Here is a 14,474-nt window from a genome sequence, read left to right on the forward strand (position 1 = left end):
AAGGGTCCATTGGATTTACTATTAAATCACAATGTTTCATGCCTTTTCATGTTTGGATACAAGTTATATTTTTGTAATACATTATATTAGTTGTGCAGTGAACTAGTATAAAAGCCGTAAGTTCACGAAATTGAAAAATTCAGATTTCCATATTTCCATTTTTGAACCTTCTACTTTTATTAGTTAAACGCCCCCTTTTTTTTCTTTAAAAAAAAACTCAATTCTCAAAACTGAAAATTCTTAAATCTAGGAAAGTGATAACCTCAAGATTTTGCAATTAGAAGCCTCTAAAAGCGGCCTAAATGTTATGGAATCTCCTTAGGAACAGTGAGATCCACAATGTACTATGGTTAAATTGTTGGGCAAAAAGAGAGTCAAAGCTCATAATAGGAATATGGTTATGATGTGAATATTGTGGTAAAACCAGGTTGCGTATAAGAATAGATGAGTTGCACATTTGATGAATGTTTTGGAATTGCACTATCTGAGGACAAAGTGGTGGAAGTTTGATTGAAGATATATACATGCATGCAGCTTAGATTTTAGGAGCTGATTTCTATAAAAGGATGGGGAACAAGAAAAGGATGGCCCAAGAAAATATAGTTAGAAGTGAGAAAGGATATGCAAAATCTGGGCAGAGGTTACCCATGCAAGTTATATTTGAGGACCTCTTGTAAACTAGGTCTTCGATTTCTATCGAAGAGCTGGGAACAAGAAAGGATGGCCTAAGATAATATATTTAGAAGTCAGAAAGGATATGGAAAATCTGGGTAGAGGACCTATATAGCCTATAATACTGGCAAAGTATTCACAGAACCAACCCCATTTTGTTTTTTCTATAAAAAAACTTTTGTGTATCCTTTTTCTGTTGCTAGAGCATTCTAGGTTTTAGTTCTTCATATTGATTCAAGTTGTCTAATAGCTGTGATTATTGATTAGAAATCTAAATGAGACATGCTCAAATCAAGATGCTGAAACAACAGAATAACTAATTAGGTCGGCATAAAAGGAAAGAAAAGAAAGCGTATTATTTACAGGTGATTAATTATGTACCTATATATATTTAAATCTTCATTAATAATTTTGTTGTACATACTATATACAGAGGTGGGTGCTTAGATGCTAGCTGGTGAATAAGTTTGTTAGGCAGCTGCTGACATGCTTGCCTGGAAACCTAAGCACAGAAATAGGAGCAATGCTTGTCTTGGGGAGCTTAGGTGTGATGTTCCTATACTCTAGGCTGCTCCCAAATGTATAGGCTATTGTTCATGATTGTGCTTGTTACTATATCTTGTTGCTTCTTTGATGACTCCTTAATTATATTGGACAGTTGAATTTTGGTTGGCACAGCTTGCACATTCTTTGACAATGGCAGTCTTGTATTAGAGTTGCAATAAGTCTCTCATTTGTTGGTCTGTACATATCTAACTGGTTATGTACATGAAATCATTGGAGTGGCTTCTTTTTAATGTAATTGATGGTTGTTTCTTGCCCTTTCTAACGTTTCACATCAGTCATATGACTTGAAGCTAATGCACCTTTTGATTTTACTGTTTTTTAAGGTGAAGTGAGTGGCACCATCAGGGTTGTTGTGGTAGATGAAATAAAACTAATATAGCCAAGAAGGGTAACATAAATCTTACCTCTAACATTTGTCAAGATGCATAAAGGGGCAAAACATATCCAATTGAAATAAACTAACATGTCCAAGAAGGGTACATATCTTATCAGTAACCCCCACCTTCTCACCCCCCCAAAAACAACACAAAAGACCCTTTTTCCTTTTTTCAAGTGTAAATTTGAAATTGCCTTCTCTTCCACATATCTCTTGTTGTTGTTAGGACTATCTATGCTAAGCTACTGGTTGATATTGCTAGCTTAACAATAGATTTACTGTGTTTAAAATATTTTTGTTATCAGGACTTCTCAGGTTCTCTTAATTTTGCGTCCAATTGTCATAATTATCTTATCTTGTCTTGTGTTACTTTATGATGTTCAGCCACAAGTAAAGCTGTTTCCAAGGAACTGGAACGAATAGATCACCTGTTTCAAGCATATGCCGATGGCTCTTCGGGCATGATTGAGTGAGTTTAGAACAGTTCATGTTTCTCATTTTTATTACGATATTTTCATACATCATAAAAATATCTAATATGATATCATTAAGGTTGCAGATTCCAGTTAATTTTTGTATAATTCTCGAGAGAATGTGATTGATAATAATTTCATCACTATATGCTGCGCTAAATTATTACCTTTTTTGCGTCAGCTATAGCTCATAATTTCAGTGAACCCTTTTGGAATTATTATTTGACTTTGGTAGGTATCAAGCATCCTTGTGCTTACCTTAGGTAAGGTTGTAAAAACATGCTTGTCAACTTCTTAATTCCTTGGACAGATCATCATAGATGATCTGGAATTAATACTGATTCACAAAGGGCCAGAATTTGGACAGTGAAATGAATTTTTCTTCGGAATTTGGGAAAATTTTCGAGACCGAACTTGGCAAGAAGAAATTTGAAGAAGTGAGGATATGTATTGAAATTGGCTACTTGATTTTATTCTATATAACTCTGATAACTCATAATAACTATTCTTTTATTTGTAATATTTAAGAAAGTTCCTAAGCTTCGTTGGGCACGTAACCTTTAGCAACCTGTGATCCAATAGAAACCTAGTTTTAAATTTTAAGGACAATTAATTCTATTTAGTATATTGGAATATTTGTGACCATGTTCTGCACTGGAAAAGCTAAAGCAAAATATCTTTTCGACAAATTAATCTTTTATACTAACTGTGTACACACATTATATTAAAGATAAGTGCCTCTTCTATAGCAATCTATTATATAACTATTATTGTTGTAACTATATAAATCTTCATTTTCTAAATTTTTGAGGGGGCCTGTTTTTCTTTGTTAGATATAGCCCACCCTCGTGGCCTCACCCATCGATGGTTATAAGAACAAATGAATTTACATTTTATAATTTAGCAGATTTTTCACCTTCTTATTATCAGCGGTAGCATGTTAGACAGGAACCACCTTCAATATTTGCTTTTTTTGATTGGAACACCAACAATCCAAAGGCATCCTATATGTATATTCCAAGAAACATACTTAAAGATGATTATTGCACCAAATATTTTTAATGCTTTTAAAAGTAACCTCCCATGTACATTGTGTTATGCACAAGCCCTCCAGATAGTTGATCTTATACCCTTGCGCCTGATTAGGATTAAGTTGGTTTCTGAATAGTGAAGGTATATTCTAACAAGTATCTCTCTTTACCAAACATCTTCACTACCACTTACAAACTGTGTTAGAATCTCTTTAACTACAAATTTTGGTGAGTATATTATTTTTCCATTCCAGTATTGTGATTCAATCTATTCAATGGAAAGTTTTCCCCTCCTAATCGTCAAGGCTAATTATACATCTCTCTCTCTCTCTGTCTCTTTCTTGTGCGTGCATGCTCGCTTGCTTGCTCCCCTCCATATGCACGTGTGCATGTTCAGCGATCCATCCTTGCCTCATTCTTCGCCTGCAATGTCGGCATTATACTTTTCAGTTTTTCTGTCCACCAGCCATTATCCATTTCAGAGTGCCAGCTTTATTACTCATCTTTTCAGTCTTTGTTAAGCTCCAGTGTTGTTATTGTAATGCTATTTTATCTTTGAGGTGCAAGAGAATTTAGTTTCAGAGAGCATGCCAAGAATTTTTTTTTTACAAAAATCTGTATATATTTGTGCATCCATTTTTTTCAAAATGTCTTTTACATATAGAAAAGTGTATAATATTGGATTTTACCACTCTTAAGATACCTAAAGCCATTAACAAATAAAACATTGCGGAAAGCTTGATATTTGGATCGTAAAATGATTTGTACCTAAATGATATATATCAATCAGGATTTATACATTATAATCTGCTTTATGTTTTTTGAGAGTTGTACCTTATTTTGGATTTTCCTCATATGTGTTAGAGAATCACTTTAGAAAGTTGCGTGTATGCATAATTAAGATTAGAGAAGGCTGTCATGAAAATGGGGTTCAGATTTGCTTGGTAGAAAATGATATAAAAAGACAAATTTGAAAACTTATATAGAAACTGTAAGAAAGGGTCTGAAAAAGGTTGTATTGGCATAGAGTAGCTTCAGACTCATAAAATTATGTAGAATAATTCATAAAGCACCAATAAGATTAGGTTTCTTGGTGGAGCTTATGGTTCTCGAATTATATTGGTGGATGTGTATTTTTTAGTTCCTATTACTGTTTGAGCATGGCAAGTAGAATTGATGCCCGAGTTCTTTTTATCTAAGAGTTCAGTTCTGCCTTTATAACTGAGAAGATAGAAACAACCTACAAAAGTCGTATACTTCTCTTAGGGAAAAGGCATGTGCACGTTTGTTTCATTCAAGTTGCAAGCAGCAAGTTTTGAAAGGAAGGCCCGCTCGAAGGGCTGGAAGTCTTCTCTCGTTGCTTTTCATCCGATCTATGCTATCTCTTGCTGGGAAGCAGAATTGATGCACGAGTTCCTTTTATGTAAGAGTTCAATTAACTACAGTTCTGCCTTTATAATTGAGAAGATAGAAACAACCTACAAAAGTTGTATACTTCTCTTGGGGAAAAGGCATGCGCACGTTATGTTTCATTCAAGTTGTAAGCAGCAAGTTCTGAAAGGAAGGCCCGATCGAAGAGCTGGAAGTCTTCTCTTGTTGCTTTTCATCTGATTTATGTTGTCTCTTGTTTGGAAGCAGAATTGATGCCCGAGTTCCTTTTATCTAAGAGTTCAATTAAGTATTGGTGCGGACACCAGTCCTAGATCTTCGATCAGGCACGTGTATAGTCGCAGACGTAGGAGGGCAGCTCACCCGGTGACACTTTGGCTGGGTGATAGATTATGAGAGAGAGCTTATTTGTGGGTATTTGGGTTTTTTCTTCTGTAGAGGTATTTTAGGGATTTGCTCGTCTTGTTTCCTATATAAAGGCTGGTAGGGCTTGTTAACAAGTTGGTTGTGATTGAATGAATAGAGTTTTTCTTGCATATTGTCTTTGTTGGTGGATTCCAACACTCCACTGGTGGATTCCGCGGGTTGAGTTTTCATTTTGAATATTGTTCTGCATCAAGTTGGTGTAGACACCAGTCCTAAATCTTCAATCAGGCACGTGTATAGTCGCAGACGCAGGAGGGTAGCTCACCCGGTGACACTTTGACTGGGTGATAGATTATGAGAGAGAGCTTATTTGTGGTATTTGGGTCTTTTCTTCTATAAGGGTATTGTGGGGATTTGCTCTTGTCTTGTTGCCTATATAAAGGCTGGTAGAGCTTGTTAACAAGTTGGTTGTTATTGAATGAATAGAGTTTTTCTTCCATATTGTCTTTGTTGGTGGATTTCAACACCTTGTTGGTGAATTCCGCGGGTTGAGTTTTCATTTTAAATATTGTTCTGCATCAACTTTGGTATCAAAGCATCCAGGCTTTACCTCTACTGCCAAAGCCTTGAGATCCAGTTGATGGATGGGCCACCCCCGATCTCTCGTATTCGTTTGCCTCACAAGATTTGCTGGAGCAATCGCGCTGCGGACGCCGGATCGTGTCGAGGCGTGTAGCACATTGCACACTACAAAAAAAAGGCAATCTCTCTTCCCTTATTTCTTTATTTTCATCTCTGTCCTTGTTTTCCGCCTCATCCCAAACAAAAGGGGAGGACCATTGCATCACTTCCCCCATCTCCGTTGTCACCGCATTTCCCACGGCCCCCTCCACATCCTTCGTCTCCACCCGGAACACGATCCTCCCTCCGATTGCCCCCTTCTCCGCGGGGGCCGAGGAGTCCTCGATTTGGTTGCAGATGAGGAGCAAGGAGGAACCGATCTTGAGCGCCGCCGTCGCCCGGATCCAGGAGCTTATGCCGCCGGGGAGCCTTGATCGAGCCGCAGCGCCGTGCTGCGACGGAAGACGGTCGGGGTCTTCGCGTCTTCATCGACGAACCCGACCGAGAAGACGGCCGAGGTCTTCGTGTCGTCGCCGCAAGCAGCCGTTTCCGTGCGAGCCGCCGCAGCCATGGAAGCCGCTGCCGCCTCCTCCCTTCCCCCCTTCGCGAAGAAGAGAAAACTCTAACGAGTAACCTAAACAGATATGTTCCGACCCGTTACCCTCATCCATTAGCCCGAATCCATCTGAAAAAAAAGGAGTACGTGACCTGCACGTGACAAAAAAAATTAATTTAAATTAAATTGAAATTAAAAGTGGCTGCATGTGACCCATAAGTCACGCATGTGCCACTGTTTTTTCCCTTCTCTCCCTCTTCTCTCTTGACTCTTTCTACCATTGCTGCCGCCACCCGAATGCCTCTACTACAGCCGGCGCCACCGCCTCCAAACGACCCTCCACCACGTCCCCGCCGCCTTCCCCTTCCTCTGATCATCTCCCTAAACCGGAGCTGATCTCCGTCCTCTCTTCTTCGACTCCCGCAAACCCCGACACCACCTCCCGCAAACCCATGACCTTCCCGCCGCCTCCCTTCGCCGCAGCACCACCCCACTTCCTTGTTTCAGCCCCCCGATCGCCTTTGCCCCGCCTCCGCCCCTGCTTCCCGCCACCTCCCCGATTGCTTACAACAATTCCATTTATAGGTCTATTGGTATGAGTCCATTTGAGGTTGTTCATGGATTTCAAGCTCGCAAACCTTTGCACCTTCTTCCTATGTCACCGCATGCTAGAGTCTCTGAGTCGGCTGAAGCATTTGCACAACATGTCCATTTTTTGCATCAAGAGATCAGTATGCGAATTGAATATAGTAATCTTCGGTATAAATTACAAGCTGATTTGCATAAACGTGCTAAGGAATTTTATGTTGGTGACTGTGTTATGATTCGTGTCAGATCCGAACGGTTTCCATCTGGAACTGCGAGAAAATTGCAGGCTCGTAGTGCAGGATTTTTTCAAATCTTGAAACGGGTAGGCCCAAATGCATATACCATTGATCTCCCTCCTGATTACGGCATTAGTTCCACTTTTAATATTAAGGACTTAGTTGCTTACATACCTCCTTTGCCTATCCCCGATGCCTCATTTGACACACCTACTCAGACTCTACCAGATATGCTTGTCTTTGACCCTCACACCTCTCCTTTTCAACCCACATGGAAGGACAAGATAGATACTATGTTGGATGAACAGATAATATCTACTATTGACAGAGGCATTCAGCGTTTTCTAGTCCAATGGAGGAACCGTCTCGAGTCTGATAGCATGTCGATTACTCGTGAGGAGCTACAGCAGATCGATCTAGATCTTTTGGAGCACTACCAGAGCCGCTCGCTGTCCCACTCGACGAAATCGAGTTTTTTCCACCCCGGGAAGTTGGTGCGGACACCAGTCTTAGATCTTCAATCAGGCACGTGTATAGTCGTAGACGCGGGAGAGCAGCTCATCCGCTGACACTTTGGCTGGGTGATAGATTATGAGAGAGAGCTTATTTGTGGGTATTTAGGTCTTTTCTTCTGTAGGGGTATTTTGGAGATTTGCTCTTGTCTTGTTGCCTATATAAAGGCTTGTAGGGCTTGTTAATAAGTTGGTTGTTATTGAATGAATAGAGTTTTTCTTCCATATTGTCTTTGTTGGTGGATTCCAACACCCCGCTGGTGGATTCCGCGGGTTGAGTTTTTATTTTGAATATTGTTCTGCATCAAGTACAGTTCTGCCTTTATAACTGAGAAGATAGAAACAACCCACAAAAGTCGTATATTTCTCTTGGGGAAAAGGTATGTACACATTATGTTTCATTCAAGTTGCAGGCAGCAAGTTCTAAAAGGAAGGCCCGATCAAAGAGCTGGAAGTCTTCTCTTGTTTTGAACCCGTCTACTCCTACAATAGTCAACCCTCCAATAGTTGTGGAAAAGCCTAGTCCTCCCGCGCTTTTAGGTCAACACTTTCTAGTAAGGCCCATGGTGATAATCAAGGAAGCCAATTCTTACGTCTCATCAATCTGCACCCTTCATCCACATATTTCCTCTATCGTTCCCTTCTCGATAGAGCATATCATACCCATCGTTCCAAGTCATCATCTCTTTCAAATTCAAAAATTGGTACTTCCACCTTACCAAGATGGATTTCTCTTTTTTTTAATCTTTTTTTTTGTCTTTAAAACAATGAGAAATTGAGTGCCAAAGCACCTAAGTACTAGAAACTAAAGGGCCAAGGCACTCTAGCTTTGATGTTGGAGTTTGCTGGCTTTGAAGTGAAGTTGCAAGCAGAGCGTCGAAAAGCGAAGTGAACCATGCTAGTGTGCTACTTTTCTATTTATCTCACTTTTTTTTTGTCAGATGTCCACCCCAAACCAAAACGGCAGAGGGTGCACAATCCTTTCTCTACTTCTTTCCTGAGCATTTCATACTATGCTCTTTGATTTTTCCATACATTGCTCTGGGCTTCACCATCGCTCATGACTGATAGTTGTCTCTATGTAGTAGCTGGCCTTTGTTAAGCTTCGCTAGAAGTGACTAGTCGAGTCTATGAAGATAAGTACTTGATTCCTTTCTTTGCCTTGCCATGCTGCTAGATCTTTGATGACCAGCAAGTCGGAATATGTACATAACCATGCAAAGACCGGATAGGAATCACAAGAGTTTTAAAGTCCTTTATAAAAGGGTGGAAAAAAAAGATTCAAAAATTTCCGGATTACCAGAAAGGAAGTGGCCCCAACCTAAATTAAAGGCGTATATGCATAAGCAGAGACTGATTGTGTTGGGTCTCATTTCCATCTATATTGACGGTTCCTAACGTACTTTTGATTCATTAAGCGAGAGCTCGTCGATATGTGACGCCCAGATCACCATGGCAGACTTCCATCTTTGTTCGACCAGTCGGTCTTGCAGCCTGGCAGGCTTATAGCATTACTCTCACAAGCCGAATCAATGATTGAGCTTACCTTTGCACCCCTCTATTGCTTTTTAGGAGGCATCCACCCTAGATAAACTACCCACCTAGCAATCCCCCCTCAAATGATTGTTGCGGCAGTTAGGCATCCTTAGACAAAAGAGTTGTTTTTCAGGATTGGTCGTTGTGTGTCATCACCTCCCACCTATCCTACACATTCAATCAAGCGTTGTAACTGCGATGCTATGGTCAAGGTGCATGGGGTCTTACTATCTAGCCGTCGGCATCTTCATGAAGAATTCAATTTCACTAGATCCATGTCGGAGATAGTGGGACAGTCTTTACACCATTCATATGGGTTTCTACTTAGACGAGAAGGAATTTCACTACTTTAGGATAGAGTTACTGTCGTGGTTTACTAGAGCTCGCATTCAAAGCTTTTCGCTTCCAACACTGGGAGTTATCATCCCTAAGGGGCCTAGCAAATTCCAAATTTGGATTATGGTATCTGATTTTTTTGTCGCATTGTTATATTTCAAACTATTGAATAGACAATTTCGAGGACAATTGGATGATAACAAAATTATCAAACATTGGCATTCCTTATTTTGATTCAACAATTTGGGTAAGTGATTGAATCTTCGCTTTGGAATAAAAAGGATTGATATTGGTGCAATCTAATCCATCATCGGGAATCAATATGGAACTTGCCCTATCACACCTTTCTGGGATACGAAATAGTGGACTGGATTAACTCAATTCTTATTAAATCACAAATCAGTTCTAGAAAGAACATTGAAGAAAGGTGACTTAGACTACTCCTTGTACTGAGATGGAAACTAAATGAGCTGCATTGGAAAGTCATATGGGTCTTTTGGCTTGCAATAAAGCTAGGGTCCTGATCGAGCAAGACGTAATCCTATCTATCTACCTTTGCAGACACAACATCTTGAGTACCTATGACAGTGACTACATCTGCTGGCATGTGATGTTTGGACATAGAATTGAGTCCGTGTGAATGGTGCATTGCTTGGCTTGAACTCCTGAATTATGGGAATCAATATTGAATGAATGAAATTCCATTGTATTGCCTCCCCTACCAATTCACGAAATGTATTGTACCTCCAGCTGTGTCCTTGTCTTGAACATTTGAATTACCAATTGGCTTTTCACCTCCCATATTATCTTCCTATTTCTTTGGCTATGGCTATTAGTATTATTTTTCTTGGATTGGTATCATAACAACTATTGGTATTCTTTGCTACTTCATTCTTCCATTTGAAAAGAATGTAGCGGACTCAACCTTCTTTGTGTGCCGTGGCCATTTATTTTATATTTGTGCTTTTCACTGCAGCAATAACTATTAGATTTATCAGAACCTCCAAGTTTTTTGATTTACAGTACAGATGAGTTCTTTATTAGGAAAGAAGATTTGATAGGACTAGGTGATGGAATGATAAGTTCTTGTCTGCTTGTCTTCCAAAGGAACATGTGTATTGCCATGATTAACGTGGAAATCTATCTGACAAAAAATTGTTCATAAAACTTTGAAATCAATTTTATAATCTCATTGATTGATTTCTTTTCAATGGTTGTCAAGAGGTTGAACCAGATCGCTTCTTGTTTAAACCAGATCACTTCTCGTTTATGGAGATAATAACATACTTCCATGAGTGCAGATGGTTTTGGTGATATTTAATCTCAAAAAATATGGAAAACCAAAAGGGAGGGTATATGTCTAACACTGACTAATCAAGCTATGCTCGACTTGTTTTTCACTTTTCATTCAGATGTAAATCTGCACTCTTAGTGCCTTGGAATTCTTTCTCCTCACATAATTAAACAAAAATAGTGGCTATGCACCGCACTACAATGTTGCTGCAGCTAGACTTCCTTTAGCATGATTCTTGCAAATCTGCTGTTGTCCCTCAATTCACCACACATCCATTTCAAGAGCATATTGACTTTGTTTATCTCATGCAGATATACTCTTCTTATTTGATGATGTTCTGGTCCATATATCATAGCTAGCTGGTCTATCTCATTCTATTGATTTTTTTTGTTAAATCTAACTAGCATGCTGTAGGCAAATTGATAGGAAATTGTTGAATTTCAATTTGTGCTGTGACCAATGAGAAATTTAACGTACAGTCACACTAAATATGAAGCTATCTGTCCTTCTACTCTGCTATGTTTAGCAGCAACTAGCAAGATAAGTTTTAGTCAATTTGGCTGACCAGATGGGTGAATCAGATATTGTGGTTCTTGTTTGTGGAATTGGAATTTATCATTTTATTTTATTCATATTATAGACGAACATTTAAGTAATACTACAAACTAAGCCTTGTCCCATTTGTATATGTTTGACTGTGGAGCAAACTATCAGGAAGGTTCCACATAAGGTTTGAAAATCTAAAAAACTTAAATGGTTGTTTGTAAATAAAGCAGGGGCAGAAAGTTTCTGTTGAAAAGTATATAATAGAGTAAGATAGTTGCCTCACAACCTCTTCAAATAAAATTTATTGCCGTTTCTCCTATTGTTTTCGATATTGAACTGCTCTCTCGGCAAATTTGTTCTCCTTGAAGCTGTTGTATAATGTATTTTACGGAACAACTTATTAAGCATAAGACTCAGTCTATGTTGCCCATTCATTTTGAAACCTTGGTATGCAATGTTCTTGAAAACTTCTCTTTTCTTGGTATTATTTTAACAAAATGTTTTTGATTCAGAGGCTTACTCCAGAGCTGATGTATTTAGAAAATTCAGTTATTTTTTTAGAATTCTTAAAATCAGTTCCGAAGTAACTATTTGCTGGTGCATAATTTTTCTCACTTTTTTTTTTGCTGAAAAAATTTTCTCACTTCACTTTATTCTTTTCAACAGCCCTGAGGGGATTGAGTCTTTCTGTTCTGACGTGGAAGTTGATCATACTGATGTCAGGATACTTATGCTTGCCTGGTAATATATTTTATACCTGCCACTTTGTTAGCATTGACATCTTTTACAATTTTTCGGAACATTTTGTTCCTTTTATGCTGTCTATCAATTAACTGCAATGAGTTCATCAGGAAAATGAAAGCAGAAAAACAAGGATATTTTACTCTGGTTTGTATTCCTTCTGAAATTATTTGAATAATTTGTTGATGTCTTGCTGTTTAGTGAACATATTTTTGGGATATTCACTGGCTGGATTTTGATTTTTCCCCTTATAACTGTGTCCAAAATTTTATTTCCTTCTGTGACAGGAAGAATGGCGAAGGGGCCTAAAGGCACTACGTGCTGATAATATCAGCAAAATAAAGAAGGCACTGCCAGAATTGGCGAAAGAGGTCAGCATGTGGTTTGTTTTAGATCATGATCTATCAAGCCCCTATTCTCTATGTTGTTTTCTCCATGCTACATTTTTGGCAAATTTAAGCTCTCATGCACTTGTCTCTGTACCTTGATAACACATGGAAATGCGCTGATATTGTTTCAACATTCTAAAGGTGACAAGGCCATCAAATTTCTCAGACTTCTATTCTTATGCATTTCGTTATTGCCTGACAGGTAGGGCAGTTTTTAGGTCTTCAGTGTTCTTGATTTTAATGCTATGGGTTAATGGGTTTGTGGTCCCCTTGCATCCCTGAATTGAGTAATTTTATTCCATATACTTTCCGCAGAGGACAAGCAAAAGTGTATAGACATTGAGAGCGCCTGTGAACTGCTGGATCTTGTATTAGGTTTCCAATTTCGTCCCCAGGTTGACAAACTTACTGAGTATCTGAAGGTAAATATTTCTTTCAGCTTACGTATCTTTTGCAACTTTAAACTTGATAGGAGATCAAACACCAATTCATCAAATCATCTAGCAACAAATCTGATATATTTCCAGCAGTTATCATCGTAGTATTTAATTATATGTTTTGCTATTTTTGCAAGGCAAATTTATTTTTTTTTTGTACTTTGAACACTGCAGTATCAACATGACTACAAGGTGATCAACTTGGATCAGTGGATGAGCTTTCTCCGATTTTGTAATGAGGTATGACTCTCAACTATTTGTTATGATGATTCCATTACACTTTTGATCTTCATTAACGCAAAAACGTTTTCCCATCATCTTTGCTATTTGCCTGTTTTCGTGGTGCCTCCTTTGAAATTTCTTTTTGCTGAACCTTTTCCTGTTACAGATAAACTTCCCATCCCTAGACAATTATGATTCAGACCTTGCTTGGCCCTTAATTTTGGACAATTTTGTGGAATGGATGCATGGAGGGCAAAGTTAGTTTTCTGTTGTAAGGTGGTGCAGATGTTGCTGCCTTCAACGGAGGTGCTTCATGAAGAAGGTAGGCAGACCATTTTCCTTTTCTTTGGTATGTAAGCTTGAGCAGTTTGATTTACTATTGCAAGAGAGAAATTTCAATGTATGAATAGAAGGTTCAAATCTCATTCTATTCCATCTGCATACAGGTCTTTGGATAGACTCTTAAACAAACATTTACTGGTTGGCTACGGGTCCCTCATGTTGAAGGGTAGAAATCATCATTATTTTCTCTCTCTGTAAAAGCTTGGAAACCCTTGTAATGTTTTACTCCTGCAGCTTTGGTGTTTTTATTTTATTGGCTTCCCTCAGATATTGGACTAACAAGCAGATTTTTTTTTCTTAATCTGGAATAAGAATGCCAACGTACTTTTATCTGGAGAGGATATTATCATCGATCAAATTGTGACAACTAAAATGAGCAAATGAAGAGATTTACATATTTACAGTCATTTTCCAAGGCACCCATGGACATTTTTTACTGTATCATCAATATTTTTTTAAAGCAAATTTACTGTCAAAAGTATTCTTCTCATATTTTTGTCGTGCAGATAAGAGTATTTGGATATCTTCCGTATGAATTTCACTTCAGACATATCAATTGGTGATTCAATTTCTATTTTTGATGCAAAAGAAGACGTATTAATTGGTCATTCGATGTTGATTGCCATGTCTTGGTTGATTAGCATTTTCCATTATACTTGTTACCTGAATCATCTGATCGTCAATTGCTTGCAGTTCCATATGAATGAGGGAAAAAAGGAACTTGTGTACATGCTTTCGGGGCCTTTGAAAAACGAACCTGGAAATGAAATAAAAAGGAAACTGCTCGATTGGAATCTGGATGGTCCCAATCTCGTGCCCCGTATTATGCCTTCAAGAAGCGAGGCGGCTGTGTACTTGTTCGTAAAAAATCTCTTTTTATACTCGATAATTTCATACACGGGCCCATGAAATATCTAAGAAAAATTCACGGTCGTTAAACAATACTAAGGATGCTGCTCTCTGTAACCATTTTTCCGGGCGCACTCAAAACATCGCAAAGTTGGCCCTACTGAGTTACAAGTCGTCCTGACCCCTAATTAAGATACTATTAAGATTCTGTTGTTTATGTTCCTAATTTTGTATAGTCTCTGCGTTTTAACTTACAAGCGAGTGCAATCTTGAGCAGAACTTAGTGAGAATTTTAACCCCCATAAAATTTATTTAGATAATAAATGTCAAAGTAGCGCAGCAAGGACTTGAGTCCAGTTTAGACCCATGACATTGTGGTGAAACCTGAGTTTAAC

General features: G+C 38.5%; 1 protein-coding gene across 2 annotated transcripts in view; it reads left to right on the forward strand.

The window, feature by feature from the left end:
* The window catches only part of LOC103720344 (DCN1-like protein 4), a 28,621-nt gene extending 14,984 nt beyond the window's left edge, over positions 1-13,637 (forward strand). For both annotated transcript variants that reach the window (XM_008810003.3, XM_026809711.2), the window contains exons 2-10: positions 2,000-2,084; positions 11,766-11,840; positions 11,951-11,987; positions 12,128-12,211; positions 12,371-12,431; positions 12,545-12,651; positions 12,841-12,906; positions 13,055-13,210; positions 13,335-13,637. In XM_008810003.3, the coding sequence (XP_008808225.1) occupies positions 2,000-2,084; positions 11,766-11,840; positions 11,951-11,987; positions 12,128-12,211; positions 12,371-12,431; positions 12,545-12,651; positions 12,841-12,906; positions 13,055-13,150 (611 nt within the window). In that variant the 3' untranslated portion in view covers positions 13,151-13,210; positions 13,335-13,637. The remainder of the gene's footprint in view (positions 1-1,999; positions 2,085-11,765; positions 11,841-11,950; positions 11,988-12,127; positions 12,212-12,370; positions 12,432-12,544; positions 12,652-12,840; positions 12,907-13,054; positions 13,211-13,334) is intronic.
* Positions 13,638-14,474: the final 837 nt, after the last annotated feature.

The sequence above is a fragment of the Phoenix dactylifera genome, chromosome 1, assembly GCF_009389715.1.
Source record: "Phoenix dactylifera cultivar Barhee BC4 chromosome 1, palm_55x_up_171113_PBpolish2nd_filt_p, whole genome shotgun sequence".
In the NCBI taxonomy this organism is placed as follows: Eukaryota; Viridiplantae; Streptophyta; class Magnoliopsida; order Arecales; family Arecaceae; genus Phoenix; species Phoenix dactylifera.